Source organism: Schistocerca serialis, chromosome 2 (genome assembly GCF_023864345.2).
Source record: "Schistocerca serialis cubense isolate TAMUIC-IGC-003099 chromosome 2, iqSchSeri2.2, whole genome shotgun sequence".
Lineage (NCBI taxonomy): Eukaryota > Metazoa > Arthropoda > Insecta > Orthoptera > Acrididae > Schistocerca > Schistocerca serialis.
Window position 1 is genome coordinate 352,824,251 of NC_064639.1, and position 22,001 is coordinate 352,846,251.

General features: G+C 38.6%; 1 protein-coding gene across 1 annotated transcript in view; it reads right to left on the minus strand.

Annotated features, from left to right (window-relative positions):
• The window catches only part of LOC126457167 (putative U5 small nuclear ribonucleoprotein 200 kDa helicase), a 108,664-nt gene that overhangs the window by 55,542 nt on the left and 31,121 nt on the right, over positions 1 to 22,001 (minus strand). Inside the window, exons 7-10 of the mRNA XM_050093249.1 lie at positions 20,356 to 20,709; positions 16,007 to 16,200; positions 12,747 to 12,902; positions 10,482 to 10,652 (exon numbers count right to left, since the gene is read on the minus strand). Of these exons, the coding sequence (XP_049949206.1) occupies positions 10,482 to 10,652; positions 12,747 to 12,902; positions 16,007 to 16,200; positions 20,356 to 20,709 (875 nt within the window). The remainder of the gene's footprint in view (positions 1 to 10,481; positions 10,653 to 12,746; positions 12,903 to 16,006; positions 16,201 to 20,355; positions 20,710 to 22,001) is intronic.

Sequence of the window (22,001 nt, forward strand, 5' to 3'; positions counted from 1 at the left end):
CAAAAGATTTTACGAAAAATCTCAGAAACATAGCTGTTACCTATTGGCATATGAGTACTCAGCAAAGAAAACATGAAATTTTTTGTAATTTGGTACATACAAGGTGACAATCGTTGAACTATATGGAAGAAAATGTAAATGATGCTGTCGTTGACCTTCTGAATGGGTGTTTTCAGCTGAGCAATGGTTTTGGGGTTGTTGCTGTACAGCTTGCCTTTAATTCAGCCCCACAAAAAGGAGTTGCACGTGTTCAGATCCAGAGAATATGGCAGCCAATTGAGGACCATGCCAGTGACATCAGGGTACCTGAGGGCCAGAATGTGGTCCCCAAGTGTTCCTCCAGGTCATCAAACGCTCTCCTGCTTTGATAGGATTGAGCTACATCTTGCCTGAACCACATCTTGACAAAATCAAGGTCACTCTGAATAACAGGTATGAAATCATCTTCCAAAACCTTCATGTACCATTCACTAGTCACTGTGCCACTGAGGAATATCGCACCAATTATTTCATTACTGGACATTGCACACCACACAGTCACCCATTGAGGGTGAAGAGACTTCTCGATTGCAATATGCAAATTCTCAATTGCCCAAATGTGCCAATTTTGCATATTGACAAAGCCATCCAAATGAAAGTGGGCTTTGTTGCTAAACCAAACCACATTGCACATGCTAATTCTCATCATGTCCTGTGGCCAATCGTGCAGTTTGAAGCCGCTAATGCAAACCATTCAGAAGCTGTGATGATTTTACTTCATATAGTTCAATAACTGTCAGCCTGTATTAACTTCGGACATCAATCAAGGTGGGCCCACAATGGCTACAGTAAATATAAACTGAGAGCAGGTGCATTAGATACTGACAAAGGGCATGTCTTATGTTTATTCATGCTGGATGTATTTTCTAATAACAGATTATATAACCTGCTAATTCAGTTATGTGTATGTTGTTGACATCACAGGCCAATTCATGTTTATATTGCAAAGGCTGCTAAGCTCTCTGTTTTTCAGTTTGTGTATGAACAGTATTTCAACACTGCCAGCTCTCATGTACATGTGTAAAAATAGTATATTTGCCTACTAACGGCTTGGTTGCATAAAAAGTCATACAGCATGTAAAGAATGACTCCCCTCTCATGTTACGAACACATCTGGTAATGCTCTTACCATTGTGCTACCTTTGCGCTTGGGACTCTGAAGACGGAAATAATGCAGAAACTCATCACTGTATGATCAATAAAGTCATTCCTGACCTGCTGTACAATATTTATTTATTTATTTATTTTTTTTTTTTAAAGCGGCAGATCTATACCTAATTACTAGAATGACTGTTAGCCTCCTATGTAACTTTCTGTCACACTTTCATTAATTATTTTGTCTCGAGGTACATGTCTGCAGTCTTGGAACACTTGGAAAGTACATGCCACAGCATCATAACATGCCTCTAAAGAAACCAAAACAAAATGGCACAGTCCTGTGATAAAGTGGAGTATCATGGGGTAATTCATTTTCGACAGCAGCAGAAATATTGCAACCATATCAGGCCAATCCACGAGGCTAATGAAGTCATTTGGATTGGCCTGACACAGCAGTTGCTGTGAAAATCAAATTACTAGATGATACTCCACTCTCTCAGAGGTCTGTGTCATTTTCTTTTGGCTCCCGTAGAGGCGCAATACAATACTGTGGTACGAGGATTTCAATTTCCACCAGGGCCTACAAACGAACAAATAATTAATTGTGTAATGTTATCTTTTTCCCCCGAGATGATAATGACTGCCCCCCACCCATCCCACTCCTCATTGTCACCGTCTCCATCTTCTTAGACAGGCACAGTAACTGGATTAATAGGATAACTTGCTTCCCTATTTATTGCATTGACTGTTATTTAATTACTGCTTTTATTTATTACAAATTTTCATGTGGAAACTGCAACCAACCTTTCAATTTATGATAGCACAACTATGTACTTGTTGACGTATAGGCCATGCATATCTTTAGCAGCAATGATCAAATATCTGTGTATCTTTGATTCTAGCATGCTGTAACATGGTCTTTTTTTTTTTAACCAATATAAACAGACATCAATTGAACCCCTTGCCCACGCCTAACATGTCATCCCTTAATTTACGTCCACTGCATCCATTGGAGTTTCACGTGGCTGATTTCTGCAGTTCACATGAATATAGACGCAATTCTAAAAACAAGATGGTTATGATGTACATTCTACACGTAAACTTTTATTTATCAAAGGATATATTCTAAGATCCACTACACCAAGTGTGACTGAAATGTCTTCCCATACACATATCTCACACCACGAAATAATCATTTAAAGCAGCAGTAATAATGATCACACTCCACATATGCATTTTCATCAAAACACCAGCAGCATGACAAATGCTTACAAACGAACAAATAATTAATTTGAGTCAGTCACATGTTTATTCCAAGAATCAACAGAAATTGATGCGCAGGCAAATCACCAGGTAAGGGGCAACAATTATAGTAGTGAGATACATCAAAATAGGAAATGTAGATGCAAGGCTACGATTAATTGAAGGAATGTTGAGGAAATATCATTAATCCACATTAAGAGTTGAATTTCCGATACCACATACACCAAAAAAATCAGGAAACATACCACTTCCTTCAAAATATGTAACACAATGAGAAAATCTGATGAATAAGAGCTCATATGAAGATTAATGGACAGTCATTTTTCCTACATGTTGTTGTTGTTGTTGTGGTCTTCAGTCCAGCGACTGGTTTGATGTAGCTCTCCATGCTACTCTATCCTGTGCAAGCTTCTTCATCTCCCAGTACTTACTGCAACCTACATCCTTCTGAATCTGCTTAGTGTATTCATCTCTTGGGCTCCCTCTACGATTTTTACCCTCCACGCTGCCCTCCAATACTAAATTGGTGATCCCTTGATGCCTCAGAACATGTCCTACCAACGGATCCTTTCTTCTAGTCAAGTTGTGCCACAAATTTCTCTTCTCCCCAATTCTAGTCAATACCTCCTCATTAGTTATGTGATCTACCCATCTAATCTTCAGCACTCTTCTATAGCACCACATTTTGAAAGCTTCTATTCTCTTCATGTCCAAACTGTTTATCGCCCATGTTTCACTTCCATACATGGCTATACTACATACTAATACTTTCAGAAATGACTTCCTAACACTTAAATCTATACTCGATTTTAACAAATTTCTCTCCTTCAGAAACGCTTTCCTTGCCATTGCCAGTCTACATTATATATCCTCTCTACTTCGACCATCATCAGTTATTTTGCTCCCCAAATAGCAAAACTCCTTTACTGCTTTAGGTGTCTCATTTCCTAATCTATTTCCCTCAGCATCGGCTGACTTAATTCAACTACATTCCATTATACTCGTTTTGCTTTTGTTGATGTTCATCTTATATCCTCCTTTCAAGACACTGTCCATTCCATTCAATAGCTCTTCCAGGTCCTTTGCTGTCTCTGAGAGAATTACAATGTCATCGGCAAACCTCAAAGTTTTTATATCTTATCATCATCATCATCAGTGTTCTGCCTAAAGGCAGGTTTTCACATGGTAATTCTCCAGGCTGTTCGGTCTTCTGCCATCCTCTTCAGGTCCGCATAATTTCCTCTTCCCTTTATGTCGTCTATCACCTTGTACCTCCTTCTTCCTCTCAGTCTTCTCCCACAAACCAATCCTTCCAAAGCATCTACTAGCAAGCACTCCCTTCTCAGTGAATGTCCCAACTAGTTCCTTTTTCCTTTCTCTTACAACCTTCAGCAGACATCTTCTCCCACCAACCCTTTCCAATACTCTTTCATTACTCACTCTTTCCATCCGGCTCATTCTCTCCATTCTCCTCCACATCCACATCTCAAATGCTTCTAACCGTTTTTCATCCTCTCGTCTCAGTGTCCATGTTTCTGCCCCATATAGTGCTACACTCCAGACAAAACATTTGCCAAGCCTTTTCCTTAGTCCTTTATCTAATTTGCCACATAAGAGTCTCCTCTTTCTGTTGAATGCCTCCTTCGCTATGGCAATTCGAGTTTTCACCTCCTGGTGGCATCTCAAGTCTTCAGTTATTGTGCTTCCGAGATATTTAAATTCACTTACTTGGCTACTGGTAGATTGTCCTATTTTAATATTGGACAGTCTGCGTCTTGTACTGATGACCATACTCTTTGTTTCTGCTGTGTTTATTTGAATCCCATATTCCACACAAGCTTCAATCAGATCTTTGAGCATGTTGTTCACTGCCCGCTCACTTTCTGCCACTAATACCATGTCATCAGCAAATCTTATACTTTCTATTCTCTTTCCACCAATACATATTCCTCTTTTCCCATCTAAACTTTTCGCAATAATCTCTTCAAGGTTTACGTTAAACAACAGTGGGGAAAAGCAACAACCTTGTCTAACACCTTAGCCAATGCTGCTTCCTTCTGACATTTCATTTCCAATCCCTATCCTTACTTTCTGGTGTAAATATAGATTCTGTATCAGTTGTCTCTCTTTCCAATCTACTCCTTTCCTCTTCAAGATATCCATCAGATTGCTTCACTGAACTCCGTCAAAAGGCTTTTCTAAATCTATAAAAGCAGCATTCGTTGCATTTCTGTTTCATCCATTTTTCTCTTGCTTCTTCAGTTTCTCTTCTTAATTCATTATTCAGTTTCCTGTACCTCTTTTTGCCTTTTTCAGTTTCTACACTTTTCCACTTTCTGCGTTCTTCCATCCTTTTCAACATGTTTTCTGTTATCCATTCTTTCCTGGTGCTTTGGGATACTCTAATTCCTAGTACTTCTTTGACAGAGTCCATGGGTCCTTCCCTCATTTTTATCCACTTGTCATTAACACTTTCATCAACACTACCTCTTTGCCATTTTTCCATAAATCTGTTCTCCAAATCTGATGCCTTTCCTACCTCTTTGAGTCTTTCTATGTTTAGTCTTTCTTTTGCTTCACCTCTCCAGACTTTTTTCAACTTCATTTGTATTTCGCCCATCACTAGGTTGTGGTCTGAATTTATATCCGCTCCTGGATAAGCTTTAGCATTCTTCAAACAGTTCCTAAACCTTTTTTGTACCAGGATGTAGTCCAGCTGATATCTTTCCCTATTCAAATTTGATATCCATGTGTAACGTCTCCTTTTGTGGTGTTCAAATAATGTGTTACCCACTGCTAATGAATTTTCTTTACAGAAACTAATTAGTTGTTTACCTCTTTCATTTCTTATTCCTAATCAAAATTTTCCTACTGTATCTTCATATCTTCCTTCACCCACCACTGCATTCCAGTCCCCCATGATGATAATGCAGGCATTTCTATTTTCTTTCTCGACGAGTTCTTGTATTTTCTCATAATATTCTTCCACTTCCTCATCTCTGTGCTGGCTGGTTGGCATATATACCTGTATTAATACAAAATCTTTTGAACTATCCTTCAGTCGTATCATCATCAGTCTTCCATCAATATATTGTACCTTCATTATCTTATTTTTCAACTTTTGCCCTATCAATATTCCTACTCCGTTTTCACCACTCTTGATTTCCCCTGAGTAAAAGTGTTTATAATCTCCTCATTCTCTTCCCATCTCATTTCACACAAACCGAGGGCATCTAATCTGTTCCTTTTCATCTCCCGTTTTGCATTCTCTAGCTTTCCTGCTTGCAGAAGTGTCCTCACATTCCATGTTCCAATCCGTACCTTTCCTCCATTCACTGTCCCTTTCTTCCTTTCAAATATGTCTACTCTCACTGTGTTCCCCTCCCGGAGATCCGAATGAGGGGGAGTTTTAAATCCGGAATCTTTCAGTACATGGTATGTCTCTTATATCTTCTCCATGGATTTTAATACCTACTCCGGATTTTTCTTTTGTTTCCTTTACTGCTTGCTCAATATACAGATTGAATAACATCGGGGATAGGCTACAGCCCTGTCTCACTCCCTTCCCAACCACTGCTTCCATTTCATGCCCCTCGACTCTTATAACTGCCATCTGGTTTCTGTACAAATTGTAAATAGCCTTTCGCTCCCTGTGTTTTACCCCTGCCACCTTCAGAATTCGAAAGAGAGTATGCCAGTCAACATTGTCAAAAGCTTTCTCTAAGTCTACAAATGTAGGTTTGCATTTCCTTGATCTATCTTCTAAGGTAAGTCGTAAAGTCAGTATTGCCTCACGTGTTCCAACATCTTTACGGAATCCAAACTGATCTTCCCCGAGGTCGACTTCTATCAGTTTTTCCATTCGTCTGTAAATAATTTGCATTAGTATTTTTTGATAGTTCGGTAATTTTCACACCTGTCAACACCTGCTTTCTTTGGGATCGGAATTATTATATTCTTCTTGAAATCTGAAGGTATTTCGCCTGTCTCATACAACTTACTCACCAGATGGTAGAGTTTTGTCAGGACTGGCTCTCCGAAGGCTGTCAGTAGTTCTAATGGAATGTTGTCTACTCCGGGGACCTTGTTTCGACTTAGATCATTCAGTGCTCTGTCAAACTCTTCATGCAGTATCATATCTCCCATTTCATCTTCATCTACATCCTTTTCCATTTCCACAATATTGTCCTCAAATACATCGCCCTTGTACAGACCCTCTATATACTCCTTCCACCTTTCTGCTTTCCCCTCTTTGCTTAGAACTGGGTTTCCATCTGAGTTCTTCATATTCATACAAGTGGTTCTCTTTTCTCCAAAGGTCTCTTTAACTTTCCTGTAGGCAGTGTCTATCTTACCCCTAGTGATATATGCCTCTACATCCTTACATTTCTCCTCTAGCCATCCCTGCTTAGCCATTTTGCACTTCCTGTCGATATCATTTTTGAGACGTTTGTATTCCTTTCTGCCTGCTTCATTTAATGCATTTTTGTATTTTCTCCTTTCATCAATTAAATTCAATATTTCCTCTGTTACCCAAGGATTTCTATTAGCCCTTGTCTTTTTATCTACTTGATTCTCTGCTGCCTTCACTACTTCATCCCTCAAAGCTACCTATTCTTCTTCTACTGTATTTCTTTCCCCCATTCCTGTCAATTGTTCTCTTATGCTCTCCCTGAAACACTGTACAACCTCTGGTTTAGTCAATTTATCCAGGTCCCATCTCCTTAAATTCCCACCTTTTTGCAGTTTCTTCAATTTTAATCTGCACTTCATAACCAATAGATTGTGGTCAGAGTCCACATCTGCCCCTGGAAATGTCTTACAATTTAAAACCTGGTTCCTAAATCTCTGTCTTACCATTACATAATCTATCTGATACCTTTTAGTATCTCCAGGCTTCTTCCATGTATACAACCTTATTTTATGATTCTTGAACCAAGTGTTAGCTATGATTAGGTTATGCTATGTGCAAAATTCTACCAGGCGGCTTCCTCTTTCATTTCTTACCCCCAATCCATATTCACCTACTATGTTTCCTTATCTTCCTTTTCCTACTGTCGAATTCCAATCACCCATGACCATTAAATTATCATCTCCCTTCACTATCTGAATAATTTCTTTTATGTCATCACACATTTCATCAATCTATTCGTCATCTGCAGAGCTAGTTGGCATATAAACTTGTACTACTGTAGTAGGCGTGGGCTTCGTGTCTATCTTGGCCACAATAATGCGTTTACTATGCCTGTTTGTAGTAGCTTACCCGCACTCCTATTTTTTTATTCATTATTAACCCTACTCCAGCATTTCCTCTATTTGATTTTGTATTTATAGCCCTGTATTCACCTGACCAGAAGTCTTGTTCCTCCTGCCACCGAACTTCACTAATTCCCACTATATCTAACTTTAACCTATCCATTTCCCTTTTTAAATTTTCTAACCTACTTACACAATTAAGGGATCTGACATTCCACGTGCCGATCCGTAGAATGCCAGCTTTCTTTCTCCTGATAATGATGTCCTCTTGAGTACCGTATTTACTCGAATCTAAGAGGCACTCGAATCTAAGCCACACCTGAAAAATGATACTCGAAATCAAAGAAAAAAAATATTCCCGCATCTAAGCCGCACCTGAAATTTGATACTCGAAATTCAAGGGGAGAGAAAAGTTTTAGGCCGCACCACCTAATCGAAACAAAGTTGGTCCATTGTAATATGAGAGACAATTTAGGTCGAATGAATGACGATACAGCTACAGTAGTTTGGTTCGAGTCGTAAGCTTAGCAGTTAAGCTTTACTAGGTAGCCATTTCTATGCGTCATGCGCTCTGTCCGTATTTATATGGGTACCCTTCCTTTTTCACGTGCTTCGTCTGGTTTGAATTGATTGCTTATTTTTCTTTGATCTGATAAATGCTGTTCTCTTTGTTTTAGGTGTTTATGTCACTCTAAGCTGAAAATGCATTACTGTACTGTGTCATGCATTGTTTGTCGCATTCTGGTAATGTGTTTTTACGAGCCGGCCGTGGTGGCCAAGCGGTTCTGGGTGCTTCAGTCCGGAACCGCGCGACCGCTACGTTTGCAGGTTTGAATCCTGCCTCGGGCATGGATGTGTGTGATGTCCTTAGGTTAGTTAGATTTAAGTAGTTCTTTTCTTCGATAATGATCAACAAGAACCAAATAATAGACTGTGTATGATAGAAGAAGTTCTGAACGAGAGTTTGGCGAAAATTTTTCTCCATTTGAAAATCTTTGCAGACGCCTCTTTAGTACATTACATTCTGCACTGAAATTAGAGTCATCTTAGATTTAAAAATCTAGTCGATTGCCGTGCTTCATTTCTGACTGTACCACTATTAGGCATAAGAATAATACGAATATAAACATGACATGATATGTATATTCCTCCACGTTTGCTGTTGTCTCACTCTAGTTTTGTAGTTTATTAGGCAGACTGGATTTAAATGAGATAGCAGCAAACACGAAACAATACACGGCAAAATGTTTATATTCGTATTATTCTTATGGTGAAGAGAATACTGCATGTGATTCACAATACATAAAAGTTCCTATTAGCAACCATCTCTTCTCACAGGTGGGAAAAAATTCAGAACGTAGAGTTGGCCATATTGACAAACATCCCAAACAGTCTTTCCAGTCGGATTTTCGTAGCACATTGAAATGCTGCTACATTCGAAGATGAACAATACGGAATTTGTATTTACTTCGTTGGATAATGTATGAAAATGCAGTGGTCAAAACTTGAGGTGGAGAAAAAAGCTCATCTTCCACCTTTTTTTTTAAACTTATTTACTGACGCAGAGGTTTTGGCGCCAGTATTTATCTTTGTGCCTGCAGAGCATGCCTGTGTAGCGCTACATATATTCGACGGCAGAAGTTAGTTGTGGCGGCACCTACCAACATTTTTCAGAACTTCCGCTTACTTTGCACTCGATTCTAAACCGCAGGCGGGTTTTGGATTACAAAATCCGGAAAAAAGGTGTGGTTTAGATTCGAGTAAATACGGCAGTCCCCACCCAGAGATCTGAATGGGGGACTATCTTACCTCCGGAATATTTTACCCAAGAGGATGCAATCATCATTTAACCATACAGTAAAGCTGCATGCCCTCAGGAAAAATTACGGCTGTAGTTTCCCCTTGCTTTTAGCCGTTCGCAGTACCAGCACAGCAAGGCCACTTTGGTCAGTGTTACAAGGCCAGATCAGTCAATCATCCAGATTGTTGCCCCTGCAACTACTGAAAAGGCTGCTGCCCCTCTTCAGGAACCACACGTTTGTCTGGTGTCTCAACAGACACCCCTCCGTTGTCGTTGTACCTACGGTACGGCTATCTGTATCGCTGAGGCCCGCAAGCCTCCCCACCAACAGCAAGGTCCATGGCATTCTCAAATGCACTAGGGGATGTGAGAAATAATAGTGATCCCAGAAGTACATTCAAATACAAACTGTAAAATGGCTCGTGGAGTATAGATGAAGATCATAGTGATGATGAATGCAAAAACGTAATTTTGTGTTATTTTGTTGCTCACTAATGTAACAAGATGGTTAAAGGTATATCAATGTAACTTAGAATAGTGAAACTAAACATAAAGAATCCAGACAAAAAATGAAAGCATAGACCAGAAATTTAATTGTTGATTACATTTGGCAAACAGATTTTTAATTAAATTTGCATAATAGTACTACATGATTTTGTTGTAATTACATGTTTCAGTGCAAGTAATCACCTGAAATTTTTTTTTTAATTAATCAGAAACATTGAAGAATTACGAATTTAACTTTGCATCAATCCAGAACATTTCATGTTTGATATATTCCCATATCACAACACTCAAGAGCACCTCATTTTCATGATCACTTAACTAGATGACATGGCTCCATTTAGCAGACACATGACCATTATTAATCAAAGTAAAACTAATTCAGAAAACACTGACAACATAATTAGCAGATTATAATTAGCAAAACAATGGTGGGTGCACTGTAGACTTCTATTTGAATACATTCAGCGTAGAAAACTTATCAATGTGTGCTTGTTTATGCAACTGAGGGTGTACTCACAATTATAACAAGTCGTACAAGCTGTGTGAAGGTCTTCTCACCACCTTTCCGTGTGATGATGTCCCACTTCTCTGGTGTACACACTATGACTTGGGTGGCCTGTACTTGCTCCCTTGTCAGTTGATGATCTCCTGTCAACTCTGATACAGTGATTCCGTAAGAGTTCAGCTTCTGCAATGAAAACATTGGACACTCATATTATACAATACATTCAGCAGATAAAACACACACACACACACACACACACACACACACACACACACACCTACACCTATCTGTGGTTGCAGTGAAACTGATCGTTGATTATCAATAACACTTATCTGGGAAGTTGGGAGGTGGAGATGTGGTTGGGAAGGACGCACGAGGCAAAGCGGGGGTAGTGGGACTGAGTGAGGCAAATCTTTTGACTGATGATTCAGTGGCTGCACAACAAGACAAAAGGAGTTCAGAAGGTAAAGCACATATCAGATAGAGAGAAGAGAAAAAGGGGGGGGGGGGAGTGGAGGAAAGGAAAAGGAAGAAGAGACGAAGAGAGAGAAAGGGGACAGAGGGAGAAAGGGAGAGGGGTGGAAAAGGGCAGGGGGGAGGGGGGGAGGGAGGGAGGGAGGGAGGGGGGGGAGGGAGGGAGGGAGGGAGGGAGGGAGGGAGGGAGGGAGGGATGGAGAGAGGGGAGGGAGAGAGGGGAGGGAGGGGAGGGAGAGAGTGCCAGTGGGGGCGGGGGAGGAAGAGTGGTATGAGATAACAGTACATGATCTCTGGACAGGAAAGGAGTGATGTGGACCAATGGGAGAAGGAGAAAGCTGCAGGTTTAGGCCAGCAGGATTGCAAGAGTGCAGGGTATACTGGAGAGACTATTGTAATGTGGGTGGTTCAGAGAAACATGTGCTGGAAGGGAATATCCAAATGGCTCGTGAACTGAAGCAGCTGTTGGAAGTCGTTTCTGTTGCAGAGTGCAGCGTGTTAGGCAACTAGATTGGTTTGCCACTGTTTAGCAGTGGCCATTCATGTGAGTAGACAGTTGGTTACTTCTCCAACCCGCAAAGAATTCTGTTCAGCTAATTCCAGCAGGCCTGATCTATAAAATGGCTACTTTCACAGATGATATGGAAGTTCTGTTTACTGGGGACCTGGATATGATATTGTCTCTCAATAAAGACTCTGGTAAGGTTACTGGCGTATTTCAACAGCTCCTGCTTTCCACTGCATACGCCACAACCAGTGATGTACTGTCTGGCCATCATCATACTGCAAACGTGACCATCCAGTTGCCAAAAAAGCGATGCACTCAAATACAAGGGGCTCCAACAGCTGATTTACTACACAGGCACTTCAATACTTCCTTCAAGCACAAGTTTCTCTGAACTATGCAGGTGGGAATGGTCTCTCCAGCACATTCTGCACTCTTGCAATAGCCCGGTCTACATCTCCACAAACCTGTTTCCCACAGCCTCTTCTCACCTTTCCTGTTTTCTCATCTGTCCACACCACTCCTTACCTGTCCAGATCATATACTGCCTTCTCTTACCATTCTTCCTTCCGCCCATACACACACTCTCTCTCTCTCTCTCTCTCTCTCTCTCTCTCTCTCTCTCTCTCTCTCCCTCCCCTCCCTTTTCCACCCCTATCTGTTTTCCTCTCCCCTCCCTGCCTCCATCTACTTCTCCACCTACGTCTACTTTCCTCCCCTCCCTTCCACACCCCTCCCCCCCATCTACCTCTCTCTTAAATGCTCTACATTCCAAACTCCTTTCATCTTATTGTGCAACAGCTGTGTCATCTGTCAAAAGACCTGCCTCGTAATATCCTGCAATCCCCTCCTTGCCTCGTACGTCCTTGTCCAATTCCCCCAGCAACTGCTCTCAATATAATCAGTCTCACTGGGTCTGTGAGTGTATCCATCTGGGTGGTTATGTATGTGAATTTGCATACTTTTACTAGAATGACAGCAAGTGCTCGAAAGCTAGAGTGAATAATGTTTTCCATTACATGTTTTTGTGCACCACACACGATCCACTACAGGAGAGTGGTTACCGTTCCTTTAGTTTACATATTTTCCACACAGGAATTTCTAGTATAGTTATACATTCAGCAGTTAAATTTTCAAAATGATAACTGTGAAATCTCATAATAGTCTAAATGGCAATATAACAACATATGTTGACTAAAACAAACATCAATAAACTAGTAAACTTAATCAAATCAGTCCATACTTATATTATTACAATAATTACTTTATAAAACAATTCCAATCTTATGCAGCTTTACCTTGTTGAAATTACCCACTAATTCCTGTACTAGTGACCTCATGGGAGCAACGTAAATAATCTTGAATTCATCCACATTTATTGTACCATCTGGATTAATATGCTTCCCTATCTCTCTCATCATACAAAGTAATGCTACATTTGTTTTACCAGCTCCCTGAAACAACAGGTTTTTATTAATTTTAAGCCAAAAATATTGTTGCATTCACTGTATAATGTAAGAATATTATTCATTTTACATAATCATCTATCTCGTTGAAAACAAATACACCAGAGTTCAAGTGTTTAATTACACATTTAAATACTGAAGCAGTTAGTTAAGTACATAAAAATTACTATAGAGATAAACTGCGACAGACAACACTTAAATTATTCTCCATTTTTGTGAAATAGGAAAAGTGAAACATATTCGCATTTGGTTATTACTACAGCTGATACTGTTAACAGTGACATCGTTTTAAAAGGAGGACTGCTAAACGGTGAAATCCTACTGTCCCACCTAAATCCTACATAAATGCTTTATTTTTTAAAAAAAATCACTTACCATGACATTGCTTATTGCAGCTTATCAGAGAAAACAACGTATTTTTGTTACATTTACAGAGAACTATATTGGCTGTAATATCCAATGTTCATTATGCGTGTTACATAGTTGGGGATTACTAACAACAATGTAATGCCTATTTTCAAATATTTGTTTCTCCTGTTTTCTGTAGAGTGTTGGTTTCAAATCAGTATGTGTGTTAAACAGTCAACGCAAGCATCACTTTCAAGATATCACAAAAAAAGATGGAAGGATTTAATATTGAAGGGAAGTCACACATAATTTGGTGATTAGAAATGGGGAAACAAACAGCATCACGAAGGAATTGGGTGTGTCATACTCAACAGTTTCTACAATTTGGAAGGACAGACAGAAAATACAATCTCTTTTTCAAACACAATTCCTTAAAAATCAAGTGGACGAGATCATCTGAGCACAAAGATATTGAAGAAGCTTTACTTACATGGCTTAAGGGGCAAACATCAAATAATGTGGCAATCAATGGAACTATTCTTCAAGTGATAACCAATGAATTTGCACATCTGCTGGGAAAGCTGAACTTCAATTGTTCTTCATATTGGATACAATGTTTCCGAGCTTGATGTGATATTATCACCAGGAAAATTTGTGGCGGAGCTAATGGTGAACCTGATGGTTTAACAGACTATTTAAGAAGCAGCCTGTTTTGGGTGAAAGTTAAAAGACAGATGATATATTCAATACAGATGAGACTGACTCGTCTTAAAAAATGACCCAAGATAAGAAATTTAAAGGTGAACTGTGTTTGCGTGGTAAAATGTTTAAGATAAGAATCATACTTATGGTTGCTGCAAGGATCATGTAAAGAAAAGTTTTTTGTGGTCAGAAAATCGAGGGAACCTAGATTTTTTTTAAACATTTACTCCCTACCTGTATTTTGTGAAAACAATGCAAAATCTTGGATGACATCTGACATTTTTAAAAAGTGTTTGCATAACTGGATTCTCAGCTGAAACCAAAGAAATGAAAAATTATTCTCCTGGTCAACAATAACTGCGCTCCTAATCCAGTAGTCAATAATCTGCAGTGCAATAAACATTATGTTTTTGCCTCCAAGCATCATTTCAGTTCTACATGCTGTGAACCATGGCGTCAGAAAATCTCTGAAAATGCAGTACGGCAATCTTCAAGTGATGAACATGTTACAAAATGTCGAAAGAAGGTAAAGAAACACTTTTTGGCATTCTTGATGTAACTTTAATATTATCAGAAGTGTGGAAAATGTCACTCAAAAGACAATTGCCAACTGTTTTAAACATGCAGGATTCAGAGAACTTTCTTCACCATCCCATGGTGAGGGCACATACTCAGCAACAGCTGATGCTACTAAAGATGAAGCCGAGGATGACATTCCTCTGACAGAATTATTGCAAGAACTTTTTCTATCTTTGTCAATTTGTGAAACATAGGACTTTGCCCAGACAGAAAACAATCTTATCGTGTATGGCTCAGTGAGTGAAGAAGAAATTGTAGCTGACAGCCAAGGCCATACACGACTGACGAAAAAGAAAGTGAACAAGAATAGTTTGCTGTGCAATCACTTAACGAAGCTCACACTGCAGTGAATACTTAACAAAAATTTCTTATTGTCAAAGAAAATACTTCAAACAAATGCATTATCAAATGCTAAATGGGTATGCATATTTAAAAAGCAAAAAGCAAACAAAGATAAGTGATTGTCTTACGTATGACAGTATACAGTAGTATGGGTTACTGTATTGCTTTTTAAAGTTAATGGAAATGGTTGAAAAACTAAAGAATACTGTCCTTGCTGTGATTGTAGAAAACTACAAAATTAAATTCCAATATGTGTTATCTTTTCAAAGTGCAGAAGTGGAATAATAGCGTATTCATTATTGATGTTTTGTGAATAGGTGTATTGGATATTTTCAATATGTTACGTACAGTACTTCATATTTGTGGAACATTTTAAAGAGAAATGTAGAAGAAAGTGTAGGCCTCCATGTAATTTATGGACAGACTACTGTCTTTTTATTTTGGTAGTGACACTTAATTTTTGTAACAAAGTAACTGGAATGAAAATGTGTCGTTTATAACTATTATACTATACGGCATATACAGTAAGTTTTAAGTATGCTCAACATTTCATCTTATTCATTATCCAATATTGTGTTCAACATTAAACATTGTTGGTGTTGAAGATTTAACTGTATTGCAGCCTACACTTTACAGATAACAAATTTTTATCAATATATACATGAAGATACATAAAACAAAAAAATGTACTTGATATAACTCAGAAAAGCAAGAAAGGGACAGGAAGGAAAATAAAATGAAAACTGCACAAAGTTAAGTTTAAAATCAAATATTTTAAGTAAAACTTGTATATACGGCAAATATTTTCTATAAATCCCCTAGTGTCTATCTGAACTTTGAGAATCACTGAGGTGAGGGAATAGACAGGACCTACAAAAAATATGTATTTGTCGGATTTTGACATATTCACTGATTTTATTGTCAGACACTCATCCTGTTCGTACTCACTTCAACATTATCCCTTATCCTTTAGGTAAATAACACCTCTCCAACAGCAACTTTTGTTTTTGTTTTTAGTTAACTTGTATTGCTCTAACATCATCAAAAATGTAAACTGACTAATACTGGAACACAGAGGAAAAATCAAAACTAATTTTAGGTCTGAACTGCAAGGAACGAACCGTTGGTGCACACAGAAGTAGATTTTCATCAGATTCCAATGCTACTTTGTACAGTCTGCTTTGAATGCGATTTAGCGCTTTACAGTCTTCAAATGCAGGTTGAACATACTTTGGCAGTTTCTCAATTGGAACGTTACATTCATCTGCTCCATAAGGCTTTGGCTTCAAAGCTGGAACATGCACTTCTTCATAACCTGCAAAGAAATGTTGATATTAAGTAATTTAAAATTTTACACTAGGCATGTATTTACTGAGTTACGTGGAATGACTATCTGTTACTACTTCAACGATTAAAATAGGCAACACTAATCTTCTTAAACTGCATTACACAAAACTATAATTACTTACAATAATTAGCAACAATGAAAGATTATAAAGTTTATAAATACTGTCCTGCTTATCATGATATGCTGTGTAATGAGTTCTTATTTAGAAGGGCCACAATTCAAGTTCCAATTTGACCATCACTGATTACCTCCTTTACTAGATGTTACTGTGAGAATATTTCTTCACACAAACAGGACAGAAAAAAAAAATCAATTAAGAGAGAGAGCAAAATACTACAACAAAACACAGAGGAAAGTAGTGAAAAAGAAACTGCGACACGCAGAGGAAAAGAAATAGGATGCAAAAGCAACTGGGGGGGGGGGGGGGGGGGGGGGTTGAATTTGGGTTAGAGAAATGTGACACATATAGGACAAGCTACAACATGCCTTGATAAACATTATATAGGTCAGTTAACACCAAACTTGGCCAGAGAAGATGTTCATACAAAGTAAAAGCAGGAATGCTAGTTCCAGTGCATCTTGTATACTGTAAGGAGTGCAATATCAGGTCATGAATGAATTCACATAATGTAGAATAATAATCCGTACTCACGACACAACTTTGTCATTCCATGACATTTCAGATTGTACAAGGCATCGTATAATGATATTGACAATGCACGTGCTGTACCTGTGATTAGAAGACAGTCACATGCAGTGACAAGCATGTACTGGGTCACAATATAACACAGCATATGATGACCACCATCTTGGAAGAATTATACAGTTTTGACCATTGTGTTAGCCAGATGTTGAAGCACTACAACAAATAAGGACCAGTAAGTGGTCTGACTTTGTCATTTGCAGGTGGGACCAGTAGCATGGATGACACAGTCTATACTTCTACTAAAAAGAAACCACCAATGTTTTCACTGGTGTTCCAAGTTACATAATGCTGTGTTTTCAAACTCCAGTTCAAATGTCTTCTTCATTTCCAGCAGTGCTAGTGTCAGATTCTACTATGGTGACCACAGTCCGATACTTTGCATTGTTAAGCAACATGACCGACAAATTTTAAGTAGGATGGTTTGGAACAACACTGAAGACAACAAGTGCTTTCAACTCCTATTTATTGATGACAACTAAACAGCAGTTGTTACATCAGGAATGCTAAGTAAAAGAGGCACTGCCATCTTGCTGCAGGACAAAGCCTTGTCACACGTAGTGGGATACCACTGCCATGTAAATTTGCCTGTAATGTCACCCACAGGCCACTTTATGATGTGCTACTTGTTCTTTACACAAGGGAATGATAAAATACAACATGTCAAAACCTGCCTACTTTTTTTTGTTTTTCATGGGAAGAACCTACCAAACAAATCAACTGACAAAATTTTAGCAGTCAATATGCTCTACCAAGCACAATTTTTTTATATATTTTTCATTGCTTGTCAAATGGCTGGAGCAGACTGTCCCTGAAGGTGTACTGGTAAACAGGTAATATGAGTCTACACCATTGTTTCCACTGGTAATTTTTCGCAAATCGAGACATCCTCTAACTACCACTCACTTGAAATTGTAGCATATTTAGCATACAGAAACAAAAATAGTTATCAATTAATTCTGCAGTGTTAGTGAGTGTTAACGATGGAGATAAAAGTCAGCTAACAACAATTATATTTTCACATCTGCAATTAGAATCTATCTTTGTGCAAGTTCCAAAATTTCAGAATAACACTAGAATTTGAGAATAACATGAAATCTAATTAATGTTCCCAATCTTGCAAAAATGAAATATGAAGATGTGATATGCAACTGACATCAATTAACTCTTCTGAAGACGTGCATGTGTACAATTTAGCGATTAATTTCATGGACATTCATTCAAATGATATTGACATTTCAATAGAAAGTGCGGAACATTACAAGCAATCATTCTAACAATTCGGGAAACAGTGGTTCGGGTTATGATAGCTATGCCAGTTGACCGTTTTGAAGTTCTCAGTGACAAATAAAGGAGCACTGGATTGTTGGTTAAACAGAAGAACGGAATAATGCTTACAGTAAGCAGTGTGCAACACTTGTACCATTTTTTAAAATCTGATTTTCAATAACATGAACCAAAGAACAAATTATGCAAAGATAGACATATGTGCCAAAATGCAAATATTGTGAAAGAAAAAATATTTGAAAGCTTTAGAATTACACATGAGGGACAATCTACAGTTATTGGTGGAAAGCTAAGTGATGACTCTGCAATTTGCATCAGATAAGGACATTGGCAATTTCTTCAAACTGGTTAAGCATATTAACAAAATTGAACAATATTAGAAGTAAAATTACAGTTTACTTCAAGTAAACATGTTGAGGATATGTCATCGGTTGGTAAGAGTAGAGAAATCAGAAGCTGACACGAGAATGAAGCTCACTGTTGTCCATGCAATTGTTGCCTACAACTCCGACTAGTCAAGTTTCACGCAAAAATTACATGCAAGCAAAATTTATCATTCTGTGATGAAAAACGGCAATTGATGCACATTTAACACATTTCTATACTGTAATGCCAGTGATTAGTATGCCTGGACAAATGGGGAGGAGTAATTTTCAACACATAATTCAAAACATCATCTTACCCTGGACTCTCGACCCGGACATATTGACAATACTGTGTTCCAAGTGGACAACAGTAAGCTGATTTAATGTGGACTGCCTCCGGTACAACTAAAGTGATTCAATCCCTTGATTAAAAAAAAAAAATAAAAAAGAATTCTTCAACAGTGGAAAGCATTTTTCTGGATATTGTCAGACAATACACCTTTTGATGGATCTTTGTCATTTCATATTTATCAGCAGAACAATATTCAGGAAACTTTAATCATTTGTGCATTTTCAGTTTGCATCATGTTTTGTGAATGTGATCAAAGTAGGTATGGGATGCCAAACAAATTGCTGGGAATTTTTCTTACTCCATCCCAATTTTGCTTAAATAAAATTAGTAAATACTATAAATACCTAAATGCAGTAAACCTTTCTTCTGTTAGAGCACCTGCTGTAAGAAAACTGTTTGTTTTTGACACTTCATAGACACTACTATTTCTGAAACTATTTTGAGAAATAAACAAGGGATTATTTCATTGTTATTCTATATATTTTCCTGGCGTAATGGCCATTCCATGAGGATTGCAGCCAAATTACATTGACATCTTGCCATGACATTTCAGCTGACTACTATTCAGTGCAAAACACTCACCTGATGATGCCTGAATGGTTGTCAGCCAAAATACCATGGCAAGATGTGGACGTAATCTGGCTGCAATCCGAAAAACCTCATGGAATAAATGTTTAACTGACCGTAAAATGCACAAAATCCCATAAATTTTAATAAGAACTCTGCTACAATAACTATTATAAAATGATGTAAGTATGTAGTATTCAGTTTCAAGAAATTAAATTCCCGGCTGAAGTAATGCAAGGTGTTTGCAATATGGTTTCAAAATTGCCACTATTTTTGTTGTCTGCTAGTGACCATCAGTAGAATTATATCTGCAGTAGTTTAGCTGTTTGTATGAACCCAAAGTTATCCAAAAAGTTAATGACATTCGATATTTCTGTATGGGTTAAGTGATTAAAATTGCCATGAGGTTTCCACATTGGTTTCAGTTGTCATAAATGTTCCTGCTCAATTGTCAATCCACGTGCTACGCAAGAAGAGCTGTATAAACTGGTGTAAAAATGGTTCTGCATGTGGCAAAAAGGCGTAATTTCAAAAACTTTCTAAAAATACTTGCAGTGCATCTTAACGGATGGGTGCCTCTTATCCTGAGGTTACAGTCACATGCCCTTTCTTGTTGACCTGCCGCAGTTCGACCCTCTGTCTTTCCCAAGAAAGGAGCTATTAATTCCAAAAGCTAGGATTGTGTATGTACTTTTATGTGTATCTATAGCAGTACTGACATTTTACCTGAAGGTAAATACCAGCCACCAATCCTGTCTCCTAATTTTATAATAAGAGGTATTTCAAACACAAAAATATAAATAAAAATACTCAAGCAAAAAGATCTACAAGATGTAAATTCATCTTACCTTTTCTTTGCTTACGGAAGGACCCATCAGGCAACTGACAACGTTTGTTCGCCATAAAATGACTTCCCTGGGCGAATACAAGGTCTTCCAGGTCTACAATGACACGCTGTCCTGGTACATTGGCAGCACTAGCAGCTCCAACATCCCCAGATCCCTCACCTCCCTGGTCTCGGCGAGACCTGCCAGATGAGCCTCGGCCACCTCCACCACCTCCGACAACTTCTTCATCATCACCTCCACCTGTGTCCAATGCTCTCAGAATTTTAACTAGAGATGGATCCTCACTCATTTTCTCTCGTATCTTCTGGCGCTCAGATTCACTTTGAGAAGAAGCCAGCAATGTGCAATAAAGGACTGAAATCAGAAGAACACTCTTATATTATTCTTAAAAGAATCACTGCAATTCCGACTTTCTGGGAAGGTGAAGGTCACTAAAGTCATTCTGAACTGAATAATGTCACTATATATTCACTAGCATGTACAGGAATTTTCCTTAAGGAATTGCCATAAGCTAATTTTATTTTATTAAACAGATATCGTTACAAAATGAGGTCCGGGAAAGGTCAATGAAAGTCTAAATTAAAGTAAAATGCTGAAGAAGTATAGACCTAAAAATTATCTCAATTCTACAATTTTCTGTAACTGATTAATGCAAGACACACGCATCTGTAAACACAATACTGGAAGAGCAGAAAGAACAATATGAACGTAGCAATATGCACATACACAGATAGCAGCTGTATCGCATACACAATGTATAAAAGGGCAGGACCCTGGCAAAGAGTCACTTGTACTCAAGCAATTTGTGTGAAAAGCTTCCAAAGTGATTATGGCCACAAGGTGAAAATTAACAGACTTCGAACACCGAATGGCTGTTGGCACTAGATGTGAGGTCATTACATTTTGCAAACTGTTGAGAAATTCAATATTCTCAGATCCACAGTGTCAACAGTACACCAAGAATACCAAATTTCAAGCATTACCTCTCACCATGGACAATGCAGTGGCCGCAGGGCTTCACTTAATGACCAAGAACAATGGTGTTAGCATAGAGCTGTCAGTGCTAACAAACAAACAATACTGCACGAAATAACCACAGAACTCAATGTGGGACATACGACGAACATATCCATTTCAACAGTGCGGAAAATTTGGCATTAATGGGCTATGGTAGCAGATGACCAACAAGTGTGCCTCTGCTAACAGCACGACTTCATCTGCAGCACCTCTCCTAGACTGGTGACCATATTGATTGCACCCTAAACAACTGAAAAGCTGTGGCCTGGTCAGATGAGTCCCAATTTCAGTTGGTAAGAGCTGAAGGTTGGGTTTGAGGGTACCACAGACCTCATGAAGCCCTGGACCTCAGTTGTCAACAAGGCACTGTGCAAGTTGGTGGTGGCTCCATAAAGGTGTGATCTGTGTTTATATGCAATGGACTGGTTCCTCTGGCCCAACTGAATTGATCATTGACTGGAAATGGCTGTGTTTGGCAGTTTGGAAACCATTTGCAGCCATTCATGGACTTCATATTCCCAAACAACAATGGAATTTGTATGGATGAGAATGTGGCTTGTCACTGAGCCACAATTGTTCGCGGCTGGATTGAAGAACATTCTGGACAATTCGAGTGAATGATCTGGCCA